The 24,771-nt window shown below is 46.8% G+C and overlaps 7 protein-coding genes across 7 annotated transcripts; 3 read left to right on the plus strand and 4 right to left on the minus strand.

Moving 5' to 3' along the window:
- Window positions 1–3,095: 3,095 nt before the first annotated feature.
- LOC128711099 (WD repeat-containing protein 7) lies at window positions 3,096–10,452 on the minus strand. The gene is made up of 14 exons (XM_053805962.1): window positions 10,316–10,452; window positions 9,264–10,240; window positions 8,954–9,196; window positions 8,672–8,892; window positions 8,257–8,591; window positions 8,026–8,186; window positions 7,770–7,864; window positions 7,637–7,703; window positions 7,310–7,378; window positions 6,757–6,855; window positions 5,363–5,517; window positions 3,883–5,274; window positions 3,571–3,697; window positions 3,096–3,439 (listed from the first exon to the last, which is right to left on the minus strand). The coding sequence occupies exons 1-14, from the start codon at window positions 10,450–10,452 to the stop codon at window positions 3,096–3,098; spliced, it is 4,422 nt and encodes a 1,473-aa protein (XP_053661937.1).
- A 683-nt stretch (window positions 10,453–11,135) lies between these two features.
- On the minus strand, window positions 11,136–12,338 carry LOC128714254 (cyclin-K-like). The gene is made up of 2 exons (XM_053809129.1): window positions 11,490–12,338; window positions 11,136–11,414 (listed from the first exon to the last, which is right to left on the minus strand). The coding sequence occupies exons 1-2, from the start codon at window positions 12,336–12,338 to the stop codon at window positions 11,136–11,138; spliced, it is 1,128 nt and encodes a 375-aa protein (XP_053665104.1).
- A 1,249-nt stretch (window positions 12,339–13,587) lies between these two features.
- Window positions 13,588–14,367, plus strand: LOC128713508 (ribosome biogenesis protein NSA2 homolog). Its single transcript, XM_053808369.1, has one exon. It carries the CDS (start codon window positions 13,588–13,590, stop codon window positions 14,365–14,367), a length of 780 nt encoding a protein of 259 aa, XP_053664344.1.
- A 421-nt stretch (window positions 14,368–14,788) lies between these two features.
- LOC128713576 (ubiquitin-40S ribosomal protein S27a) lies at window positions 14,789–15,354 on the plus strand. The gene is made up of 2 exons (XM_053808437.1): window positions 14,789–15,117; window positions 15,197–15,354. Exons 1-2 carry the CDS (start codon window positions 14,797–14,799, stop codon window positions 15,344–15,346), a joined length of 471 nt encoding a protein of 156 aa, XP_053664412.1. The 5' UTR covers window positions 14,789–14,796; the 3' UTR covers window positions 15,347–15,354.
- Window positions 15,355–16,250: 896 nt separating this feature from the next.
- Window positions 16,251–16,682, minus strand: LOC128712321 (uncharacterized). Its single transcript, XM_053807216.1, has one exon. It carries the CDS (start codon window positions 16,680–16,682, stop codon window positions 16,251–16,253), a length of 432 nt encoding a protein of 143 aa, XP_053663191.1.
- A 280-nt stretch (window positions 16,683–16,962) lies between these two features.
- LOC128712172 (sepiapterin reductase-like) lies at window positions 16,963–17,802 on the minus strand. The gene has a single exon (XM_053807067.1). It carries the CDS (start codon window positions 17,800–17,802, stop codon window positions 16,963–16,965), a length of 840 nt encoding a protein of 279 aa, XP_053663042.1.
- Window positions 17,803–19,457: 1,655 nt separating this feature from the next.
- LOC128711870 (nuclear pore complex protein Nup154) lies at window positions 19,458–24,401 on the plus strand. The gene is made up of 6 exons (XM_053806757.1): window positions 19,458–19,562; window positions 19,698–19,857; window positions 19,918–19,994; window positions 20,067–22,455; window positions 22,531–24,064; window positions 24,149–24,401. Exons 1-6 carry the CDS (start codon window positions 19,458–19,460, stop codon window positions 24,399–24,401), a joined length of 4,518 nt encoding a protein of 1,505 aa, XP_053662732.1.
- Window positions 24,402–24,771: the final 370 nt, after the last annotated feature.

The following is a 24,771-nucleotide window of genomic DNA, read 5'->3' on the forward strand; positions in this document are numbered from 1 at the left end:
AGCGGGCTAAACAAATTATGTGATAATTTGTTCATGCCTTCAAACATACGCGTTGGTTATTCGTTTTTCTCTCGAGGTCTTGTTGAAGTTCGTAACATCTTCCAAACTGAGCGAAAAATTAAAAAGAATTTAGAGAATTCGGTTTTGATTCGATCATCACTCGAAATATTTACCTTCAGATCACAGTTGCCATTGATCTTTGACGGTCAATTCTTCTTCAAGGACCAATTATCGTCTTGGCATTGACGTTGGGTGTGTTGGGTTTTCCTTTTTCCTTAGCGAGAGAGCAATCAGCTGGTGGAATGAAAGGGTGCATTTTGACTGGAAAAAAAGGGACCCGGCCGCTATGGTAACGCGCGATTCGTGCCCACGATGCAGATCTTGGCGACGTTCGTGCCAGCCCTGACCTACCCCAGAATGTGAAATTTAGGTCGAGTTGCAGTCTCCGTGGGTCGTGATTTTGTGTACTTTGCCATTACTTCCTTGCTTCCTAGCGGGGTGACTGTGGTTTGTGACCCCGTCGGTTGCATACACAGCGTCCCAAGGGGAAAGCACCACTAATCTTAAGTGCATTGCGGGTGTTGCTCCATTTTCATCCATGCTCCAAAAAGGGGAAATTGTTTTGTATCCCTTTCGAAAAGTTCGCTGTTGAAAAGGTAAGTTAAACCTTACCTCGGTTATCGGTTAATCCCGAATGATTTCAGATATCAAGACTAATATTCATCTGATCCACACGAATAGGTGGGGTTTCGTAGTCTCCTTTGGATCTCTTCAATACAGTTCTGAAAGACAAAAAAAAAAACATTAAAATTGGGTCATAAAATTTATGTAAATCAATTCACACGGATAATCTTACGATCCACCATCGTTCGTCAATCGAGAATCTCGCGTCACAGCAGCCTGGCCCTCAAACTTTGCCTGCTGTAAGGGTCTTAGCGCCTGTCTCCGTTTGCCCAGCGATAAAAGCTTCAAGTTCGAACGAATCAAATCGTAAAAGAGAACGAAAAGGAACAGTTTATGGACCGCACGTCCAATGCCAGTGCGGGTTCACCGACGGATAACTGCTAATTGATTTCATTTTTAATGATCGTTCCCGCGCCCATCCGCAGGAATGGGTCGGCCTACCGTTACTAATTTCGATCGAACCTGCTCAGCCTGCTGCGATTGTCACAATCACCCGCTAAAGAAAGACATTTGTAGCGTGACGAATTTTACCCGAAAGCGCGCGGTCACATGCATTCGCGCACAATTTCGAAAACACAAATTGTCCGTCCGAGAAGGCGAGGGCACTGTAACCATGCCTGTTGTGAGGCTGAGCAAACAATGCAAAGCACCGTCGGTAGATACGCATGAAGCACAGGCGATGGAAATCTGTCAACCACAGTTTAAGCGTAACAAAGTATGCACAGTGAAAGTGGATGTGCGCAAAACGTTTCTTTGCCGCGCGATTAGTACTTCCAACCCGGTATTGTATTGTCTGTTCGTTTCATAGATTTATTAGTTTAGTTTTTAATCGTTATATACTTTGCAAATATGCTAACAAATAAATTACACAGATTCTTATACATTATTGCGTATATTTGTGGGTGTGTATATCTCTATATATATATACTCGGTAGTGTGTAATACTTTCAACATGGGTATGCTAACCGGTCACCGTGACCGTGTAGGAATCGGAATCGCAACACTTCTTGGGGAAGAGGGTATAACATTCGATTAAGTTAGTTTGTTGGTGTGTGTGTGTGTTTTTTTTTATTTAGCGTTCAATAAATTTGCGATATTAACTACATCTTGCGTAAGACTAACGGAAAACAGTAACTAGTACCACTATCACTACCATCGCTACTACTAAACAACATGAAGCAAACGAAACAATCCGACAGCACCCTCCAGCCAGTCTTTGCTTAAGTGTAATAAACATATCCGCCCGCCAGAGGTCACTGCCATTAAATACTTTGCTCCGCTTCTTTCCAATCTGAATGTGCAAAATATAGAGGAAGCGCAAAAGATTGGCCACAACAACAAGACAAGGAAGGGGGAAAAAAAAGCAAGCATCCGCCCCTTGATGGCATGACATGATTTAGGTCACCGGTCACCCTCAGAGTGACCGGACCGTTGATTCTCAGCCGGAATCAACGGAACGACAGAATCTTGCGGACCAGTCGCTTCAGGGATCATCACTGGCAAGCAAACAGGAAACATCGCTCCGCTGTTTCGAACGATTCTGTCAAATAATCTAGGTCAGCTAGAGAAGAAGATCAAGATCGGCACACAGAAAGCCATCCCGAAGCCACATTCGACCGCTACGGTTCGGTTATCCCCAAAATCGGAAGATTAAAATCCGTCCCTGTGTACCTTCGCTGCCTTCGCTGTCCCGTCCGGGAGCTAATTTGCATAATTATATAAGTTTATCGCGTCATAATTGGAATCAGTGGAGAGTTCTCGTCCGATGTTTGCCATTCACCGATTCCAAGCTTGAGCGATCATGCTTTGAGCAAAAAAAAAAAGATAACAGAACCGGCCGCCAACACTGACAGTGGGAGATTAGATGGTGGAGAAAAGGGGGACAAATAACAAGGGGAAATGTTTCCCGCTGCCAAATTCTGAACCCATTTAGTTAATGCAACTCGCGGACAAAGGTTTCGTCCAATTCATCAGGCCCCGCGAACCGGTACACCTTTCACAACGGACGACATGTTGCTATTTCCATGGTTGATCTTACTTCACTGCAACTACGCCTTTTCCACTCAACGATGACGATGCATATTATTGTGGCCACCAGCTTCCTCTGGAGCCAATAACCTAAGATATCTTGAAGGTTTACCTACTGACGATGTAATACTTGTTGCTCGTCACGATTGATAGCAATTCCAATTGATATAACTTATCATTAGGGAGGGGGAGCATCTTACCAACAACTCAACAAATATGCCAGAAGCAAAATATTCACAAACCAATTGGCAAATGGAAATGAGGAAAATAATATCCCAGCGTTTAAGAGCACGCAGTAACGATCTAACCAACCGAGGCGAAATTGTGCTAAGAGATGGGACGATTGATGGGCTAAATAACTACGACCTGAACCTCCTTCCGTTTTACACGTTGAACCGCGTCTCGGAACCATCGGCCAGCATCAGCGTCACGGTGCGGTTGTTGATCCAGATCAGCTTCGCCAGCCGCATCGGGTTGAGCCGTCCAATGTCCGGTATCGGGGCGGTTGAGTAGCCCTTGATGCAGCGGGTTTGCGACTGTCCGAGCCCAAACATGCCGGCACTCGTTTGCCAGAAGGAGAGCCGATTTTCGGTGCAGGAATAGCTGACCAGAAATTTACCGTCCGGGCTGAACGCGAGCGCGGTGACCGGTTTCGTGTGGGCCGGTATCATCTGGCATTTGTTTTGCCGCAGCTCGTAAATCGCTAGGTGGCCGTTGCTAGCACCAACTGGGTGGGTTTTTGGGACAAGAAGGAACGGAGATATTTCGCACGTTTTTGCAAACATTAGTACAAAGTTTTAGTAGTCCCGGAAGGGAATTTTAGTACAAAAAAAGGAATATTATGCTGCGTTAACTTACCGGCAATACGGCGCGAGGCGCTACAGTGTGAAACTTGATTGAATTTGCACATCAGCGGACTAACCTCGGCCAATCCTTTGTTTTTAAGATCTCCGGAGTCAACACAGTGAAGCGTTATATCCATTACCTGGTAGAATAAATAAAACAATGTAAGAAATGTTCTAAATATACAAACAAGGCAACAGATAATGATATTAAAACATCCAACAAACACTTGTGAATGATTCACATTCGAGTGTTTGCGAAGTTGCCAAGTCAAAATAAAGAATACACCAAGCTCTCTCCAGACATTCTTCCCATCTTCCCGCTTACCTCCACCAGCAGATTAGCGATCTCCGTCTGCATCTTATCGATGAGCATTTCCACACACTGCAGTATCTCCCGCTTGGCCCGATGTAGCACCGACTGCGTAATGGGGACGCTTATCGCTTGCGCATTCTGCTGCATCGTGTTGTAGCGCGCTACCTCGCGCGCCATCGTCGTGATGAAGGCGGCCGGCCGTGCGGTCGCAATCAGGCGCAGCGCATGCCGCGCGGTCCGGCATGCGTCCGCCTGCGGTGTCAGCGGCAGCTTATAGTTCAGGCTCGGTATTAACCGGTTCGAATCGCAACACATCTCGAGCAGCCCGAGCAGCACCTTGCTGACGTCGATATACGGCTCCCAGACGGTGAAACCGCGCCCGATCAAATCAATCGCCGCCCGGCGCAACGGTGTGTAAGCGGGCAGCTTTTGTGTTGCCTGCGCGAGCAGCAGATGCGTCAGCGCCATCGAGGTGGAACGGGCTAGATTATTATTGCCAATACCGAAACCCTCGACGACGGAACTTTTGCGACGGTTTTCGTTGTTGCGCTTACCGTCGGTGGCGGAAATATCCTGACCGAATTCGGCCCCGATCACACCGAGCAGCACGACCGCGGTCGTTTGTTTGCGCTTCAGTTCGGCTAGGCTGGATGGTTTTCGTACCACTTCTTCCTCCTCTTCCGATTCTTCTTCATGCTCGAGGCCGGGCTGACCGGTAGGGCTAGAGGTGGGAGAACCTGCGTTCGATTGGCCGGTATTAGGTGCCTGCTGCACGATCGGTTCGGTGTGCGTGTACATGGGCAGATATTGGGCCCAGCTTTCAACGAGCTGTTTGCGGCCCTTTTTCCCCATTCGACCCAACTCGCCGAGTAGCAGCTGTTGGGCCGCTTCCCGGATTTCCAAACAGTGATGCTGCCACCTTCGTGCCATCATCTCCACCTGCGGACGCTTGAAGTTGTTTGCATCCAGCGCATCGATCTTCTCCGGCAGCAGGAAACAATGATGCGTGGACAGCAAACTCCAGCCCTGCTTTATCTGGGCCTGCTGTTGGGTGAACGCTTCTTCCTGCTCCTCCTCATTGCTCCAGGTGGCGCGCGTCGACTGACGGTGCAGCTTCCGGGCACGCTCTTGCTCCGGTATGAACGTGGCCATATTCATCGACATCAGCGTGTTCGACATGGCTACCATCGCTAGCAGATGGTTCGAGGTAAGCGTCGTGCTGAGTTCCCAGTGCAACCGTGCGGTAAACAACTTCGTCAAACCCTCCCGTCGGAACTGTTCCGGCGTCAGCGCAACCGTCTTTAGTTCGTCGGGCGTCGAGTTGATAACGATATTGTTTTGCCAGGTCGGCAACAGCAACGACATGTAGCCACCCTTCGAAAGCACTCCGAACGACACGGGAATCTATCGAAGAATGACAAAGGTATGGACGGGTTAGTACATCTTAGAATGTGAGAATGGGGTGTGAAGGGGTTTCACTCGTTTCACTCACCATGGGACGCAACAGACCGAGCTGCGTTTCACAAACTTTGTCCAAATGGGGATCGAGTCCCCAGGAGTGGATTAACGACAGTAGCAACTGTGCTACCTCCATCACGTGGGTAGCTTCCATGCGAGGTGCAATTTTCTTCGTAATGTCCGAGGAATCTGGAAATTGAAAACAAATATTCAATCTGTTTGCGTACGTTCGCTGGTTGTAACGGGCAACGAGTAATGGGGGTACGGCTATTTGCACAGTGTGATTGATGTTGTGTCTTGCTTTCAGATCGGTTCACAGTCATCAGCAAATGCTCAGACAAAAGGAATCCTTCTAAGAAATGATTGTAATTTATGTTTTATTTATTTTTTTTAGGATGACGGGGTTTTTTGCCACATTTTCAAGATTGCAATTTCAGCCCTATTTTTTACCATAATACCCTCTCTCCCCCCAACCCAAACTTTCACCCAACACCCGCAAGAGTGAGAGATTTTTTTTGTGTTATTGCGAATCACTATTTACTTGCATTCGACAGCACGTGTTCTTATCAGTATAGAATTCAGCGGCGCAACCATTCGCTCCGTATTTATAAGTACAATCTGCACAAACCGGACCACACTATTTGTCTTCCAATCAATCAGTACGGGCGGTGCTGTGATCTGTTGACACAGCGGAATCGTGAAACTAACGCGCAGTATATAAAAACGAGGAGTTTAGACTTTGAAGTTACCCAGTACGCCTAGAACGTAGCGTAGTGCACAAAAACTCGACAGCATAATGGCAACCAAAGTGATCGTTATCGCTTTCCTGTGTGTCGCCCTGGTTGCGGTTGTACAGGTTAGATTGCGTTTAATGTAATCGTGTAGAACAAGATCTCATAAAATTCGCTATTCATTTTGTGTTCCTTTCACGCAGAGTGCTCCACAATATTCGCAAGGTGAGGAGCCCACCTATGACGAGGACGATTATTTGCACGAACCTATAAAGCCACATTCGGTCGCCGATCCGTCCGCAAGTGATGAAGAGTTTGATCCCAGTAAGTACCTTTACTTCAGCTAGTGTAAAAAACCAACTGGTAAATACTCAATCTACCCTGCTAGGCATTCTGACCGATGATTTCGCTAACGCACCCGACCCCGGAAGACGTCCCCATTTCCTTGAGCAGGAAAAGGAAAGCCAACAGCCTTCCAATTCGGATTCGTCATCGGCATCAGCTGAGCAATAGTGGAATCGTACGATAAGTGGAGTCAGATAAGACTCATATAAAATATATACGCATCAATAAAATTACGGAACCGGTATTACAATCTACAAATCTGTGCCTATTTTGTTTAAACGACCAAAGGTACGCAAAGGTAACACACACGTACACAACAAACACACATAGTACATCCATTACTCGGACTTACCCTTACCGGTTTCTCCGACGTTTTTCACAACGCTATCCAGCTTTGCTTGCACCTTCGTGTGCACATTCTCTGCGCCTTCCTTCATTTTGGCAAGGATTCCTTTACGTTTCGCGGGAAAGAGCACACACAGGGAAATTAACGATCGTTTTTACAACGTGAACAACAAAATATATCAAATAACGATAAGAAAAAACAAAAAATCGTACTTATAACTACACAATTATTGCGAGAAAACATTCCATGTTATATTATTAAATAGTGAGGAGGTCAAAAACAGAAAGAAGGGAACAACGTTTCTACGCTTCAAATATGCATAACCACTCAATATATGTAATTTGTAGCTCGTAATAATCCAATTTTTAATGTATGGTAAGTAAAGAAAAGGAAAATGTTGCAACAAGTCGGATTTGATAGAGAGAATTAATTGAAATTAAATAATACATAAGTACCGATTTGCAAAACAAATGAGTAATAAACAACGCACACAGGTTCTGCAACACTTGCAAAAGCAGCAAAGCTACACAATGCTATCAAACGTGAAATGTTAACAAACCATGTTTATCTTTCTCTTTCAGTATTTTCTCCATGTCGCCAGCCTTATTTTTAACACGCCCAAAGAAATCTTTCGATACGGATTGTGTGCGGTTTGGTGTGATTGATTTGTGGTACACAAGGTAGGGTAGTAGTTTTTATGTGCATTTTTTGCAATATAAGTACAATAAAGCAGCATGGAAAAAGAAATAGAGAAGAGAATATCATCATATAACACCCCAATATAACCACTTTGTACAATACATTAAAAACGTTAATTTCTTTGAATACTAAAGGGAATATTCAAATGATTTTAAAACGCACTCAAAAAGATATCACGAAAACATACCTGATATTTTCTTTCCTGCATCAGAAGCATGGCTATCAGCTCCCGTGGGGATCAATAATCCTTCAGCCTACAAAGAAAAATATATTTAAATATAAGTAGGGACAAATTTTAATACGCTTTCCATACTACAAACCTCTAAAGTGTTGGGACTCATAGCAGCGTACTCCTCCGCGTGCAGTTCAAATATTAATCCCTCGATGTCAAAGAACAGAATGTGGCTTTCAGCGTCTACAAATGGAAAGAACAGATTTAGTACTAGTGATTTGATGATGCAAATTCACGCATAGAAACATTTAAAAATGGGAGATTGTGAAGTTATTTCTTTGAAAAGAATCATCAATCAATCAATTTGTCCAGTGTTCACAAAACAAACCCCAAACCCCACATACCCTTTGGATTGGTTCGAAGGCCCTGTATGATCAAGGGACTGCTACGGTTCTTCATCAAAAAGTCACCATGCTGATTGTTGTGTGCATGAAGTTGCTGAAGCTGATGAATGCCGCGCTGGGTTGCGTGACGTATCGCGTTAATGTTACGATGTCTCAAACCACTGTAAATGGAAGACCCAAACTATAGTATCCCTTTTTGTCATAGAACACAATTTAACACCATCAACGCACCGGAAGAAATGAACTGCTGGGTTTGCAAGCCCCATTTCGGACGTTGACCCAGTGCTGCTACCAGTTTCGCCACTATTCTCATCACACGCATTCAGTACCTCTTCCGCTAGAATACCGTGCAGCACCCGATCCAGATGTCCCGTTTCCATCTGCCACACATACACCGTACCGTCGGAACAGCCGACGATTAGAAAATCATCCAGCGGCCGCCATTTGATGGAAATTACCGGAAACAGATGACGACTCGCAAGCGTTACACATTTGCGCTCCTGCAAACTTAGCAGCGTAACCGAATGGTCCGATGCCACCGAACAGATACACTTGAGGATGCGAGGCTGAACATGAGAAAACAGTTGACATTACAATTTCCATCATAGCAAGCAATGACAATCGTATCCTTTAGCTTGGTACTTACACTGCACGTTGGTGGTGGTACCAACAGTTGAGTAATCTCTCCCGCGTGTACACAAAATCTGTGAATCAGTGATCCACTGTAAAGATCCCACAGGCAGACGGCAAAATCCACACCACCGGATACGAGGTGCGATTTATCGTATCGCGAATGTGCCAACGAAGGACAGAGCAGACAATTAACTCTACCACTGTGACCATTCAGGATTTGATGCGGTGGCCAATCTGAAATAGCAACATACATTATGAGAAAAAGTTTCCATACGCATAACAATTGATTACTCACCACTAAACTGCTGGTGGTTCCCGTGCAGCAGATGCAACATTACTGTCTGCGTAGCAGGCACAATAATTATGCTGCCGTCCTCCCTACCCACCACTAGACGGCTTTGTTGCGGTAGGTAAATGCTGGCAGTAAGCTTAATCAGTGGTTCACTATTTTGGTAAAGCTGGTCCAATATTCCTACCGGCAGTGGATTCATTTTATTCCACGCTTCAAGCAACGACGTACAGATAGTAGATTCCAACGCTGAAATAGAACATGCATTTATGGTGAATAACAAATACTCAAAACAACCCTTATGGCGTATACCTACATGCAGGATGTTGCTTTTGCGCTTGAATGTGTTTAATTTGCTCCATCGATATATCGGGCACTGCCCAGATATTAACGTATCCTTCCGAATCACCGCGCAGCAGATACTTTTGCGTTTTGCCGCTACGATTCGACGTGACTAGCTTCATGGTTGGTGGGCAGGATAGTGGTTTTTCGCCCGTTTGCGACAAAATGCAGTACAGAAATGGTGAATCCTTACCAACGGACGGTCCGTGGAAATCCTTATTGTCCGGAATACTGTTCGCTGGCAGGCGGAACAAATATCCTTTACCTTCGTCCGACCACAGAATGACGCGATCGTTCGACAGGAAATCACCACCCATCCACCGTTCGCCGGACGGTGAAATCACACTGCACAGTACGGTAAAATCTCCGGCGTCATATATCTGCCAATACTTTGCGCACACAATCAACACCGTACGCTGGTTCTGCGAACAGCAGTTCATTGTTATCGCATTCAGGCAGCGTATCTGCTTGGATTCATTCTCGTAGATAGGTTCCGAGTACTTGTTTTCGTTACCGAGCAGTGTCCACACCTTCACCGTACCGGTGGTGGTGATTGCCAATACAACGTCGTCCTTGCGCTTGGATGGTCGTAGCACGTGGAGAGCCGAAATCCAATCCGGGTTCACCTTGGAACTCAAGCAGAACAGTACCTCCAGACTGAACGGATCCATCACCATGATTTCGGCGTAGTAGCCATTGCAGAAGAGCCGAATATCATCACAGTTAGCCATGTGGTACGCCTGGATGTTGGTGTGCACCTGTGGCATCTTGATGCTTTCCGTGCACTTTCCGTCCACCAAATCCCACGTGCACATTTCACCGTTTTCCGACGAGCTAACCAGGAAATTGTTGTCCTGAATAATGGACGCTCTCGTGAGGCACAGAACCGGTGCCGTGTGGCCTACCAATAGACATCGAGGGGTCATTTGGAGCGTCTCCGGGTCCACTTGCCTGGAAGAGAAAAAGAAAGACAACCCAATTATCTATGTGGGGCCTTGATCGTGTTAACATTGCACGTCTCATTACCATAAACAAATTTGCCCATCGTAGCAACCAGTCGCAAGGATTTTCTGGTCCCGTGACAGAAACACACTCGACACGCAGTGTGTTGGTGTGTTCGGCCCCCAAAGTACCACGGGCACCACGAGATTGGTATTTAGCATGTTGGCTTGTTGCCCTTTTCCACTGCTCTATTGGTTTTGTGGTTTTGCGTGTTATGAAAATGGTGCTTTGAAATTTGTCGTTTTTATTTTGTTTTTTTTTTTTGCACCAAATCACGGGATTACACTGTTTTCAAATGCATTATTTACAAATCAGCTGTCAATGTGTAACGACTTGCAATGGTATGTGTGAGTGCGTGTATTGTTTTTATTGATTGGGCTGGCACTGCACTGCAAGAACTATTCGGTTTTTCTCACGAAACTATGAAGTTTTGCATGCAACGAATTTGATTTCAGCTGCACAAACCACTCTGCTACACGGAGTTGCGTTGTACTGTACGAAAATATACACTTTTCTTTGCAGAAATCGCGATTTTCTTTGCGTCGAAAATCCTCCGTCCCGTACTGATAAGAAAATTTTCACTTTGACAGCTGTCATCGGATTCGATGGCGAGACTTTGGTGTTTGCGGGTTTTTGCGAAACTCGCATGCAACTTGAAATCAATGAAATTTACTGCACTTCCAATTTAAACTAAACCGTGTTTTAATTTATGGATAAGTTGCGCATTTATGCCGTACCCATGTAAAACATACGAATGATACTAGACTTTTGCAATTTTTACAATTTAATTTGATGTATTTTTACATTTCGAATATTGTTGAGTGCTACCGATTGCAAAATATCGCTACTGAGGAGGGTAGTAGGTATTCCTTCCCGGAGGCGGCCCTGGAGGGTAGTATTTGTTTGCATTCGGGTGTTGATAGTGTTGCCACGTTTGCGGTGGCTGTGGTGGCATCGCTGGCGGCATCGTTCCGTATGGTGGCGGTGGTCCATGGCTTTGAGGAGGCAAAGGTGGCACTGGATGCATCGGATATGGAGGATACGGATAGTGTGGGTTCTCGGTTGTGATATGCTTTGGGATGGGATTTGCTTCCACTTCCGTTGGTAAAGGCGGCATCGGATTCTGCGAGAGAACGACAAAAACATCCATTTAAGAACAATGAAAAGCTTCAACGGTTCAGCTACAACAGCAGCATACCTTGATTGCGATGTTGGGAGAATTTTTGTTTGTTATCGGCGATATATTTGCACGCTTCATTGGTGGCGATGCTTTGCTGGGTGGCAGTTGCGGTGGGCTTTTTGAATGGGCACTTTCCGTCTGGGATGATTGGTACAGGTCCAACACTTGATGGCATATCTCTTCTAGTATTTCCATCGTCACATCTTGCACAAACATATCCCACCATTTTAAATGCTCCGGTTTCTTCCCTACCCAATCCACTACCGTGAATTTGCTTAGCTTGCTGGCCAGATAAATCAGTGCGACGGCAATAATTTCCGGTTCCCACTGAATCGAAACCGTAGCGCAAAGTGAGTCGTTCACAAAGTTCCACGCCATCTGCACCATCTTCTGTAGCTTTGCCGAATCACCCTTCAAACATTTGGCGTATTTCACCAGGAACGAGTACGGATGTTCTACCTGCAGGTCGAATTTGATCGTTTGGAGCAGAATTCGTTCCAGTGTCATTACCTCTTCTTTGGGGTCATCACCAAACGACTGAAATTTCTCGTCGGCCAGCAGTCCGCGTGCTGTTTTGATGATGTCTTTACACTTCTTCGGAGTTTCCTCGACTTTGCCGGCCAGAAACAAGCAGCAGCTCGCTGTTACATAGCGCGGAAACGTGCGGAACGAGTGAAACATGTAGAACCGATGGAAGTAAACAACGCCTGTAGCTACGGTATTGTGTCCTAAGCTCATTGAGGCTCCCGCTTCCATGATGAAACGTGCACCCTCTTTCCGGTATCGTCTTTCGGTCTCGTAGTCGATTCCATCCCTCGCTGAAGGCGTATTCCTAAGATCCTTTTTATCGTAATACCAATTTGGCATCGTTGTTGAGTAGAATATTACAGGCACACTTTATTTAACCACCGGAGAGTTATTTACGGGAGAATGCTCTTGGTAAACAACACCTATGACAATGGGACACGCTTTGACAGTTGGCTTGAACAGTGAGAACAGGGTGCCATGGATGAAACAAATATATAGCACAGCAAAAATCACCAAAAATTTGGTTCACTTAAATTTTGACTGCTCAATATATTCACTTCACAAGGAAAATAAGAAAACACAATTAAACACCCTTCTTTAGTCCAAAAACAAAACGTTTTTGGAAGTTTGAATACAAAATTCGATGACATTTGTCGTTGCAGCCCATGCAGCAAAACGGAAGCAGCATTTGACGTTGCGAAGTGTGCGAATTATCCGCTGGTAGCGCTGATCGTCGGTTTCCGCTTTCTTTTACTTTGTGTATGGTGTCAGAGTAAGGTGAGTTGGTGCGTTGTTCTTCGGAAAAAGTTGCTATTTTGTGTAAAAAGTTCATCAAAATAAGTTGATATCGTTAGTAAAAGATAACAGCGGCAGTTACAGCAAAATACGCATAAGATTTGTTATTGTATGGTTTATTGGACCAATTAGTCATTTTCCCGGTAGCACATGTGGAACGAAGAAGTGTGTGACCGATACGAAAATTAGGAAGAGAAGCATAGTTGAATTGCTGGGCATACAGGAGAATAGGAGTTAATTTTAAGCTTCATTTTTGGGTTAATGTGAAGAATACCGACGACGTGTTGGGGATCTTTCATAAGGAAGGTGACGGCGATAGATTGCTCTCCGGAACAGCCACGCTTGTTGTAAACGACGACGTCCGGTCAATAGTCTCCCTCGTTGTGTGGGTAAGTGTCAGACCGGAATGAGCCCCGTTGAAAACCTTCTTTATTTAAGTGAAACATGTCGAGTATTTGGACGCAATATCCCTTCCAAAAATTCACGGATTTCGATTAAAACACGTCTAGCGCGTGTGCGGCAACTTAAAGTGATGTGTATTATGATACGAAACGTGTGGACGGCGGTATCTAAAACGCAAGTGAACTGTGCCGGAACATTGATCGGAGTGAATTTTTGGAAGTGTGGTATAGAGCGGTTCCGAATGCTTGTCATGATGCCTTAGTGGTGTGGTCACTTAAATAAAGAACGCAGTGTGTTTTCTTCGACGAAGCCTAATGGTATGTGATCTAATGTTACTTTTTCTTCTTAACTCTTGCAGCAATACCGCTCACTCTAAGCAACATCATTCACCATGCCGCAGAACGAGTATATTGAACGGCACATTAAGCTGTACGGTCGCCGGCTCGATTATGAAGAGCGCAAACGTAAGCGGGAGGCTCGCGAGCCGAAGAAGCGCGCCGCCATGGCCCGCAAGCTGCGGGGCATGAAGGCCAAGCTCTACCAGAAGCAGCGCCGCAATGAGAAGATTCAGATGAAGCGCAAGATCCAAGCGCACGAGGAGAAGAAGGTCAAAAAGACGACCGAAAAGGAGGAGGATGGGGCACTGCCGCCGTATCTGATGGATCGTGGCATACAGTCGAGCGCGAAGGTGCTCTCGAACATGATCAAACAGAAGCGCAAGGAGAAGGCGGGCAAATGGGACGTCCCAATACCGAAGGTGCGCGCACAGTCCGATGCCGAAGTGTTTAAGGTGATCCGGAGCGGTAAAACGAAGCGCAAAGCGTGGAAGCGTATGGTCACGAAGGTGACGTACGTCGGAGAGAACTTTACCCGTAAGCCACCGAAGTACGAACGTTTCATCCGACCGATGGCGCTCCGTTTCAACAAGGCGCACGTAACGCATCCGGAGCTGAAGGCTACCTTTTATCTGCCCATTATTGGCGTTAAAAAGAATCCATCGTCACCGATGTACACGAGCCTGGGTGTGATCACGAAGGGTACCGTGATTGAGGTGAACATTTCCGAGCTTGGTCTAGTGACTCAATCTGGCAAGGTCGTATGGGGAAAGTACGCCCAGGTGACGAACAATCCGGAGAATGATGGTTGCATCAATGCGGTTCTGCTGATTTAAAGCAGTGTGGTGTTGCAGGGGGTTTCGTGGATAATGGGAGAACAAGATTTGTTTTTGGGGGTTTCCTCCGAACACAGAAGGGACTGACATTCTTCAGCATTGATTAGGCGTGTAGGTTATAAGATCAGGGATAGTTTAAGATCAGACAGCAAGGCGAGTTTATAGATCAGGAATTTTGTATCAGAAATCCAAAGTAAGAAGAGGATCGTATAGGCTTGTTGTTGTTACAAGTACCGTGAAAATGAAGCTCGATATCAACTCATTTTGATGAACACAATTTGTACGTACTTTCATTTCGGAGAGAGAATTCTACCGAAAGTCGTCTGTACACAAAAAGGACGTTGGAATAGAAAAGGCGGTAGCTAAACTGTTCATGTTATATCAACGGTATTACGCTTCTTCTCGTTCAATGATGCCAGACGGTTCGAGATGCAGATCTTCGTCAAAACCCTCACGGGTAAGACCATTACCCTTGAGGTCGAACCCTCGGATACGATCGAGAATGTCAAGGCGAAGATCCAGGATAAGGAGGGTATCCCGCCAGATCAGCAACGTTTGATCTTTGCCGGCAAGCAGCTGGAGGACGGTCGCACACTGTCCGACTACAACATCCAGAAGGAGTCGACCCTTCATCTGGTGCTTCGCCTGCGTGGTGGCGCCAAGAAGCGCAAGAAGAAGAATTACTCCACCCCGAAGAAGATCAAGCACAAGAGGAAGAAGGTTAAACTCGCTGTCCTCAAGTACTATAAGGTAAGTTGCGTCACCGTGACAGGAGCCGCAAGTTGTGAATTCCCTAACGTATCTATGCGTCCTTTTTCTCCCCGGGTAGGTTGACGAGAACGGAAAGATCCACCGTCTCCGTCGTGAGTGCACCAGCGAATCGTGCGGTGCTGGCGTGTTCATGGCTGCCCACGAAGATCGTCACTACTGCGGCAAGTGCCACCTGACGCTTGTCTACTCGAAGCAGGAGGAGAAGTAAAAAGGTGGTCGCGAAAAGGAAGGGGAGCGTACGGGGCCCAAGGTTGTATCAGTCTTGAACCAACACACCCACACCAAGTTATGGCACGCGCTGCAGGTCGATTTTTCCAATTCCTTCTCCCAAAAACGCGGGAAGAAGGAGCACCGATTATTATACAACAGTAAATGAATGCATTCTGTGGCGTATGATTTGGTACACCTTTTGGAGGAGAAAATAAAGACGATACAGCTATTGTGTTCTGTATGTGGAACTTAAATACAGTACAGTATTGAGCAAACGTAAAAGATCCTCCTAATATCACGAACAGTTCATCATCTCGTCAGAAGATTCTTATCTCTTTCCATTCGTCAAAATCTCTATCATTTCTGATGAAATTGTACAGAACACCAAGAACATAAGGTACTGAGCACTACTAACAGATGATCTCCAATCAATAATAACATGGTAGAGCGGATCAGCTGATGGATTCGGTGTCATTCTAATGACATGACCAATTCACCGGAAGTTGCCGTGTCTAAATAACCTCTTCGTATAAGCTCGTCTTTGTCTCTCTCTCACTCTCTCTTTGGTCTCGTCTTTATGTAGGAGGCCAAAAATCCTTTTGAGCAACTTTTTTTTCGGACTTCAGTCTACCAACGAAATATCACGAAACTCCCTTCATGAGATATATAGTTCTTTAATGAAGTAACCTGAACTTACTTATGTACACATTTCGTTATGGTGATGGCATCGGTTAACCGATTTTCGCACGTATAATACGTTAACCCCTAACTTGGCCACTTATACATGTATGTTATAGTTTCTAACATTGTTCAATAATATCTCTCTAATCCGCCTACCACCTTAACACCTTTACCTTAACAAAGCTTAAAATAGAGCAATCCGCAATCATATTTCACGTCTATCAACGGGCATTGTGAATATTAAGTGTCGTGTACCAATTTAATCGAATCGTCCCGTTCAGCATCCGTTCCCCATGCTCGTCCTCATCATCATCTTCCTCGTCGTACGTGTCGTCGTCCTCGTCTTCATCTTCTTCCTCATCATCTTCCTCATCACTCTCGAAGTGATCATCCTGCTCGTCATCGTCGTTGAAGTCCTCCAGATGGTCGATCGCAATGCCACCGAACGCACCGGCCTGATGCTGTTGTTGCTGCTGAAGGTTGGGCAGATCGTGTAGCGCGATCCGCTCCGTGTGGATGTTAATCTCGATCTCGCCCCGGTAGTTCAACACCATACACCCCACCATGATGAGGGCTGGCAGTGCGACACGATTCTTCCACGCGAGATTAGTGAGAAAGAGGAACGTGCGACCAAAGGCGGAATTTATCAACATTTTCCGGCTCTTCCATTCGCCACCTCGCCAACACCATGGACAGCCACCAATCTGTCGTGAAATAGGGGGGGAAAAAGAACAGAGAAATAACCGTAAAAAAAACGGTGTGGGTGATAAGGGACAAACAGAAAACACATGTCTCACACTAATTTAATGTTACGCCACACACGCTGCCTGACCATGTAGCGTTCTTCTTTATTGGAAGCTTTAAGCGATTGCACACATGTATAGTATAAGGTGGAATGTTTTTGGGCACATGCTTTGGCCACTTAGTGGACACTTAGTGATCATAATAATCGACATGATCACCCGACTTGAACAGACCGTTCTGGAGTATATGCAAAAATTTCGCCGTCGTTTGCTCGGTCGTAAGTATTGTCGTCGTATCGCGGAGATTCTTAAAGTAGTCCCGGATTTCCGGTGCGTTCGAGTTCGCCTGCAGATCGACGGTCATTTCTGTGTCTACCGGTCCGGGCGAGTAGTTCAACACGGTAACGCCCGTCGTGGCTTCCTCTTCTGCCAGCACACGGAAATACATCTCGCGAGCTGCCTTACCGGCACAGTAGTACGTCATGCTCGGGAACGGTGCCAAGCAGGCCTTGGAGGTGATGTTGATGACCAGCTTACTGGAGACGGAATGGAACTTGCGCAAAAAGCAACTGTTCAGCACCGCCACGGTAAACAGGTTCGTGCCAAAGTACTGTTCCCACTCGGTGCGATCATCCATATCGATCGCCTTCCGCTCAATGTTGCCAATCGTGCCAACGTTATGGATGACACAGGCCAACCCGAACTGGCCGGTCGGTTGTTGTTTGCCGAGCGATTTGTCCAGTATTTCGTTCAGCAGCTCTTTAGAAGCCGTTGCCAAATCGACCGAACTAGTCACCACGGTAACGTGCGGATTGACGGCAAGTATCTCCGAACGGGTACTTTCCAAGCCGGATGCCGACCGGGCCAGCAGCACAACGACGGAACCGGGTTTGAATTTGCGAGCCGTCTCGATGGCCATCTTAGCACCGATACCACGCGATGCACCGGTCACCAGAAAGTATGCCACCTGGTCGAGATTAATGGCCGTGGTCGACGTCGTCGTCGTTGTTGGTGTCGTCGAGGAAGACATGTTTGGCAACAATGGTATCCGTTTGGGATTTTTACAAAAGGCGATCAAAGCTACCCAAGAAAAATATATATCAGGCTTTTCTTCTATTTATCACTACACCTTTTCCCGATTGTTAGTTCATTCTTTCATTGAGCAAAACCTCGCATGAACATTCTAGCCACTAGGGATGGAATAGAGGAAACTAAGTTATCACACTTACCTACAAATTACCGGTCCGGTTTTAACGTGACGTCGAGCTTTCGGTACCACTTTCTTCTCCTTCGCGCAATTCTTCGTGCTCTTCGGCTTCTAGTTGTAGCTGATCGTGCTGAACCAGTTGCACAACTTCCGCTTGCGAAAGGGCTTGCTCGGGGCGAATGAATCGCAGTAGCTCGTTGCTGTTGACGGGTTCTTCTAGCTCCAGGTCAGCGTCCGTACGGAGTGTGATGCCTCCACCTAGCAACGATTGCATACAAGCTTCACGACGTTCGGCCAGCTGTTCCAACACGCCCGGATTGTTCTTCAGCCGATGCAAACGCTTTTCTAACGGGTTGATGGAGAAAAACAAACGAATTGTTTAACGAAGGTTCTAATTTCTTCAGAACTGTAATGCATTAACCACTACAACGCAGTAGTGTGTTCGTGGCTTATCAGTACTGTCTCGCCGTTCTGCTGTTTCCTTTCTAATACACGTCCACATACACGCACCGTCTAAGCTGCGTTGTTGTACATTACCTAATGCGGCTAAATAATTGTCCGAGTCCGGAAGGCGATTATCTTGCGGTTCTCGCGGATTCAGTGGTGGCTGCTGAGGAATGAAATTATCTTCAAACTCCAACGAATCGACAACAGTAACGATGGTGGTGGTGATGCTGTCCGCTGGCTCTGCTGCTGCTGCTGCTGGTGGAGCAAGTTCGCTAATGGCGGAGCTGCTGTGGTTGCTAAATGATTCACTAGCTTTATTGTCCTGCGTTACCCATGGGTCTGCAAAATTCATGGCTTTTTAGCGCGCTGGAATGCGCTACAGCACGATTGGTTTTTTCACGCCCCGGTTTGGGCTAAGTTACCGACGCTGTACACGATTTTATACATTTGCTTTGGAGTTGGATAATTGGAAAACATTCACTGGCGAAATTTAGCTCACAATCGATTTTCCTTTTTGTCTTTTGGGCAAACAATAAGCAAACGCAAATGTCATCCCCGATGCACATCGTTGTGCACCGCGGACCGTTCGTTGATGTCATGAAATATTTCAAAATTATATAACTTTCAATACACGACCCTATCACGCCATACTGATTATACAAAATCAATGCTAAAGGACCTTTTTCGACAAGTAGCATCTAAAATCCCGGTAAAAACAATAGAATAATTCGTTTTCACGATTTCGATGCAACTGCACAACGGGCTTTTCTAAGCAAATCGTCGAACAAAACGTCAACTGCCAAAATTGCGTGTCAATGCAGTTAGCTGGGGAAAAACGAGATGAGCTAACCTTTCCCCGGTTAACTCTTGACTGCAAGCGTCAATCAATTTTTAGCGCCGTTTGCTGCAAGTTGTTAAAAAATAAGTAAAAAAGTGGACTTCGCTGCGGGTGAACTTTAGTGCGTGCGTGAGCAGTGGACGGTGAAATAGTCATTTAACGGCAAGGAATTATCGTACAGCATTCACGGACAATGGGCGAACAACTGCCGGCTGTTTCCTTAGATGCACTCCACTCTGCCGGCAATACGCTGGAACGCCATGGGTTGATTGATGTGGATGTGCCGGGTTTACTGGAGGTAACCTATACGGTCTATCGGTGGCCACACGGGCGAACATGGCCTTTGTTTACCATCCTGTTAGCAGGGTTCATATAGCTACTAATCGTGCCTTTATTCTCTGTTCTTGCCATTCCAAACCATGCGGTATTCTAGTTGACGGGCGTAACGCAAGCCGGCACTCCGACCGCTAGTGGGATGAGTGATTTCGATTATCAGCAACTCAGCAATCTATCGATGGGTTTCAAGGACTTGAATCAGCTCTGCACGGTCAATAAGGTTCCTATACCTTCGGAAATTATGGAACATTTTAACCGTGAGTTTTTACTTTTGGGTGTGATGTTTACTCTCGGTTCACGTTTTTGTTCTTTTTCAGATATAAAATGTCACTGTATGATGGGATTGTTTCCCGAAATCGGACGAGCGTGGCTTACAATCGATACGGATTTATATGTACGGAATGAGCTGCTGTAAACAAAGAACACAACCAATGCTAACTACTCTGATTTTCTTTTCCTTTCTCAGATATGGACGTATGAAAATGCGCGAGATGTGGCCTACTTCGATGGGCTGTCGCAGGTTATCATTAGCGTTGGGTTGGTAACACCCAAACCCGGCTTATTTGTCGCCGACGTGAAGTATCTGCTCATCATTACCACGCCGATAGAAATTGTCGTCCTCGGGGTAACGTTCGGTGATGCCAACAATGGGACACCGAACCGCAGCCTGTCTTCCCAGTGCAGCGAAGAGATGCAGCTAATGCATACGCCCATTTTTGTGCTTAACACCGACAACGTTGCCATAATGTGTGTGCAGGGTACGGACGATGGAAGAATTTTCCTCGGCGGTCGCGACGGATGTCTGTACGAGGTCAGCTATCAGGCGGAATCGAACTGGTTCGGAAAACGATGTCGCAAGATTAACCATTCGCAGGGGCTGATGTCCCATCTGGTGCCTGGGATATTTAAAATATTTACCGAAACCGACTCGGTAGAGAAGATTACCGTTGACAACACACGCAACTTGCTGTACGTGCTCATGTCCAAGGGTTCCATAGAAGCTTGGGATTTGGGTAAAGATGCGGGAAGCACCAGACGTATCGCAAGACTTTCCTACAAGGAAATCATCTCGAGTGCGTCGATGATTTTACGCACAATCGATCCGGCAGTGTTTCATCCAATTACCGCCATCTGCCCATTGACGTCGGAAGATTCGTCCAGCTTACATCTCGTTGCGATCGCAGAGAGTGGGGTGCGATTCTATTTCTCCACTGTTCCACTACACTTGCATGGGTTTTACATTCAGCAGCAGCAATTGTTACAACAGCAGCAGCAGCAGCAACAGCAGGCACTGTTTCAACAACAGCAACTGCAACAGCAGTTCCAATTGCAGCAGCAGCAGCAACAACAACAGCAGCAGCAACACCAACAACAGCAGCACCAGCCGCAGCAACATCAACAGCATCAACAACATCAACAGCAGCAGCAGCAGCAGCAACAGCACCAAATGCAGCAACCATCACAGCAAAACCTTGCAAATCAAGAGATCCAACAAAATGCCAACAACAATCTTCCCGAACCACCCCAAAGCAAACCTCAAGGGCTGTATTTACTGCACGTGCGTGTGCCACCCGGCATTACAGGCAGTTTACTCTTGACGAAACCAAAGCTGGTCCACTCTGCCCACTACATCCAAGGATCGCTCCTGATGATATCGCGACAGCAGCAGGACCAAGATTTGCTCACATGCCTCAGCTCGGAACAGTTCCAGTCGCAGCACAATTTGGTCGAGTCCACCACCTACATGCCACTGGACGGGCAGGTATGGGCCATTGCCGATGTGATGCGCAAAGATCGCGTTTCGATCAGCACTCCGTTGCGCAAGGCTCAGAATCCTCGGAAGGTGGCCCTGCTAACGAACCAGGGTGTGCACATCGTGTCGATACTACAGTCGGTTGACATCCTCCAACAACTGCTCGTCGGTTGCCACGGCCCACACAACGAAGCGGTCAAGATGTACTTCAGCAAGCAGACGGAACCGGAAGCTTGCGCTACGGCCCTTTTACTAGCTTGTCGCGAATCGATCCGCGGTACGGAGGTCGGTGATTGGGCAACGCAAGCATTCATACTGTATGGTGGCGAACCGTACTTTGACACACCCATGTTAAACGACAACAGACAACTAGGCTTCAATTCTCCACTGTCCGGTGGAACTTACGGCGGTGCGATGGATTCTACCTTGCAGCAGAATGCGAACTTTGGACCGGGTGGACGTTTGTTTGCTTCCACACCGTACTCGACACCTGGCCGTGGTATGGTGTCGCCGGTACTTCAACAACAACCAAGGCAAAACACGTCCATGTACGGCGGTGCAGCTCCGGCATCGAATTTAAACAACAACAATGAAACGGTCGAAACGACACTGTTTCACTATTCTGCCAAACATGCCGGGTTGTATTTGTATATGAGCCGGATGTTGCGCAGCATTTGGCGCAAACCTTGTTTGGACGAACGCTTTTACTCGTCCATCTCGCACCAGGACTGTGTAGTGCTGCTGGAAGACCTTTACGCCATCCGACGGTTCCTGGAGAATGTGACGGCGAACAATTTGCTCGGATACACCGGTGGTCGAAGTAATGGTACGTCGGTGAAGCCCAATGTTGGGAGTCTTGTATCGGGAACGGGTTCATCGTTCGCCCACGGACAATCCGGACTGTTGCTGAGTGGTGGCGCTGAACGGGTTGGGTACGGTGGTAGTTTACTATCTTCCCAGCCAGGATACAGCATAGCCGGCGGTGCCGGTGCTAGTGGTTACGTATATCCTCAGGGTAATGCTGTCCTGGTACAGAAAAACTGCACCGAAGAAGCGTTGGCAGAGGAAAAAAAATCTCTGCAAGCGTTAGTGCGTTTAATAAGTGAGTAACATTGCACTAACAGAAGTTCTTTACTGAATTTACATTAATTCGTTTCCTTTTTCGGTCATATTGTAGAACAAACATGCGAAGTTGTTGGTCTTTGGAAAGTCATCTGCGAACACCAGTGCCATCTGTTGGTGGGGAAGCTAACGAAGGACGAGCAAGCCGTACTGAAGACATGCACCTTCAGCGATTTAGTATTGTCACGCAGCGACGTTTGCGGACTGCTGATCGTGACGCTGATCAATTCGTATTTGGCCGACAACGCAAGTGTCGGGTCGATTTCTTCCAAGCTGCGCGAAGTGTGTCCAACGCTGTACCGGCAGGAGGATGCCGTTTCGCACAAGGCTACGGAAATTTTACTCCTTTCGCGCGGTTGTACCGATCGTGACAAGAAGGAGGAACGCTTGCGTACGGCTCTGCAGCTTTGCAAGAGTGCCGCACCCAATTTGCCACTCGCGGCCTTATGCCAACAGTTTGTTTCGGCCGCGTTTTACAGCGGTGTAATCGAGCTGTGTACGGTCTGTGCCGCGAAAAGCGATCCAAACGAAGCCGGGCTGCTGTTCTACCGCAATAACGATGCGATGGACAACCAAGAAGGGTTCATCGCATTCCAGAACCGAATGAACTGGTACAAGGAGGTGAAGGTAATGCTGGACTACGTTTACGATGCGGCCGGAAACGGTGGCCATCAACCGAAAGCGGACGGCATCTACCCATCGCTGGATGACGATGAGGATCGTGTGACGGGTAATCAGGAGGTGCTGAACATCATCGGACAAGCGCTGCTCAGTACCGACCAGCTGCTCCACATTGCCATCTACGAGTGGTTGCTGTCGAAGAACTTGTTTGCCGAGCTGCTGGAAATTACCGAACCATCGCTCGGTGTGTTCCTGAGTCGGGCGATGGTACGCACGCCAGAAAATCTAGTGCTCGCCGATCTGCTCTGGAAGTATCATGAGCGCAATGGGCAGCATGCGGCCGCAGCCAAAATTCTCGACAAGCTCGCTAACTTTGCGAGCGATAGTATCAATCTGCAGCAACGCATTGAGTATCTTGCCCGGGCCGTAATGTGCATGCGATCGGAATCGGTCGGCTTTTCTGCCCACAACGGTGTGCTGTTGAAGGATCTGGAGGACAAGCTGGAGGTAGCACAAATCCAGCGCCAGGTGTACGATGCCTTGGCACTGTTGACGCAGCACACCGAGGAACGGTACGATGCACTCAAGCTGCTCGACTCCAATCTGTACAATTTGACGCAACTTTACTCCGACTTTGCGGAGCAGTACGAGCTGTGGGAGTGCAAGCTGACGATACTGAATTGTTCGCACCACAACGATCCACTGCTAATCGAGTCCGTGTGGACGCACATTTTAGATCGGGAGCTGCAGGGACGGGATAGTTGCGCGGAACGCTGCCGGCGGTTGTTGGCGAAGGTTAAGAGCTTGGCGCTCGAGTATGACAGTTCCGGTTGCTGTTTTCCTCTCGCGTTTATTGTGCGCGAGGTCGAGATTCGTTGCTTCCGGTTGGGCATGTACAATTCGCCCGTCCCGGATGCATTGATCGAGATGAGCTTGGACATCGAGGAGCTGTTGAATATTTACTCACGGTAAGTTAGTAAAACGGAGAAAATTAAAAAAGGGAGTAAAAGGGAGAGATAATTTCTATTCTTATTGCATTTCTTCCCCAACAGGCTAGTGTCGATGAACGAACGCGTCTGGGTGACGGAGGATGATGAACTGTATCTGATCCGGTCAACCTCCGCGCTGTTATCGCTGATCGTTAATCAACCGAAGCTGATCCCGTTCAAGGATCGTCGGAAGGTAATGTCGAAATCGCAGGATCTTATCTCGGCGGCGCTCAATATGCTCTACACCAAACCGGACACCCAACCGTTGATCGATGTGTTCCGCGACACACAATCGAAACTGCAGCGAATTTTGTAAAAAAAAACAGGATGAAAAGACACTAGAACATGAAAACAAGACCCATAGATAATACGAAACTCCGGCATATGAAGGAACATGCCCGGGAGAATCATAAAGAGAGTGAGAGAGTGAAAATGAAATGGTAGGTATGACTGGAATCACGTCACAAACGATCGCCTGTTAGTCGGGTCAGTGTGTTTGTATATTTTCAATGTTAGTTTTTTTTTAAACGAAAAATGTTAGCAAGTTCAATCTACTAAATATACGCGTCGTCTAATCCTAATGATGATGATGTTACTACTGAACACAGCAGAATAAAACGAAACATAGCATAATGTTTGCAGAATAAAATAAATGTGTGGTACACAGAGAAAAGAGAGGAAATTTC

Source organism: Anopheles marshallii, chromosome 3 (genome assembly GCF_943734725.1).
Source record: "Anopheles marshallii chromosome 3, idAnoMarsDA_429_01, whole genome shotgun sequence".
Classification (NCBI taxonomy): domain Eukaryota; kingdom Metazoa; phylum Arthropoda; class Insecta; order Diptera; family Culicidae; genus Anopheles; species Anopheles marshallii.

Coding starts and splice junctions, on each gene's coding strand:
- LOC128712321 (XM_053807216.1), bottom strand. CDS start 16,682: ATGTTGATAAATTCCGCCTTTGGTCGCACGTTCCTCTTTCTCACTAAT.
- LOC128714254 (XM_053809129.1), bottom strand. CDS start 12,338: ATGCCAAATTGGTATTACGATAAAAAGGATCTTAGGAATACGCCTTCA. Junction 11,415..11,489: donor CTCCCAACATCGCAATCAAG/GTATGCTGCTGT, acceptor GTTCTCTCGCAG/AATCCGATGCCGCCTTTACC.
- LOC128711099 (XM_053805962.1), bottom strand. CDS start 10,452: ATGCTAAATACCAATCTCGTGGTGCCCGTGGTACTTTGGGGGCCGAAC. Junction 6,856..7,309: donor GAAAGAGAAAGATAAACATG/GTTTGTTAACAT, acceptor CGAAACGTAAAG/GAATCCTTGCCAAAATGAAG. Junction 3,440..3,570: donor CGCCTCGCGCCGTATTGCCG/GTAAGTTAACGC, acceptor AAACCCACCCAG/TTGGTGCTAGCAACGGCCAC.
- LOC128713508 (XM_053808369.1), top strand. CDS start 13,588: ATGCCGCAGAACGAGTATATTGAACGGCACATTAAGCTGTACGGTCGC.
- LOC128711870 (XM_053806757.1), top strand. CDS start 19,458: ATGGGCGAACAACTGCCGGCTGTTTCCTTAGATGCACTCCACTCTGCC. Junction 19,563..19,697: donor ATGTGCCGGGTTTACTGGAG/GTAACCTATACG, acceptor GCGGTATTCTAG/TTGACGGGCGTAACGCAAGC. Junction 19,858..19,917: donor AATTATGGAACATTTTAACC/GTGAGTTTTTAC, acceptor GTTCTTTTTCAG/ATATAAAATGTCACTGTATG.
- LOC128713576 (XM_053808437.1), top strand. CDS start 14,797: ATGCAGATCTTCGTCAAAACCCTCACGGGTAAGACCATTACCCTTGAG. Junction 15,118..15,196: donor CTGTCCTCAAGTACTATAAG/GTAAGTTGCGTC, acceptor CTCCCCGGGTAG/GTTGACGAGAACGGAAAGAT.
- LOC128712172 (XM_053807067.1), bottom strand. CDS start 17,802: ATGTCTTCCTCGACGACACCAACAACGACGACGACGTCGACCACGGCC.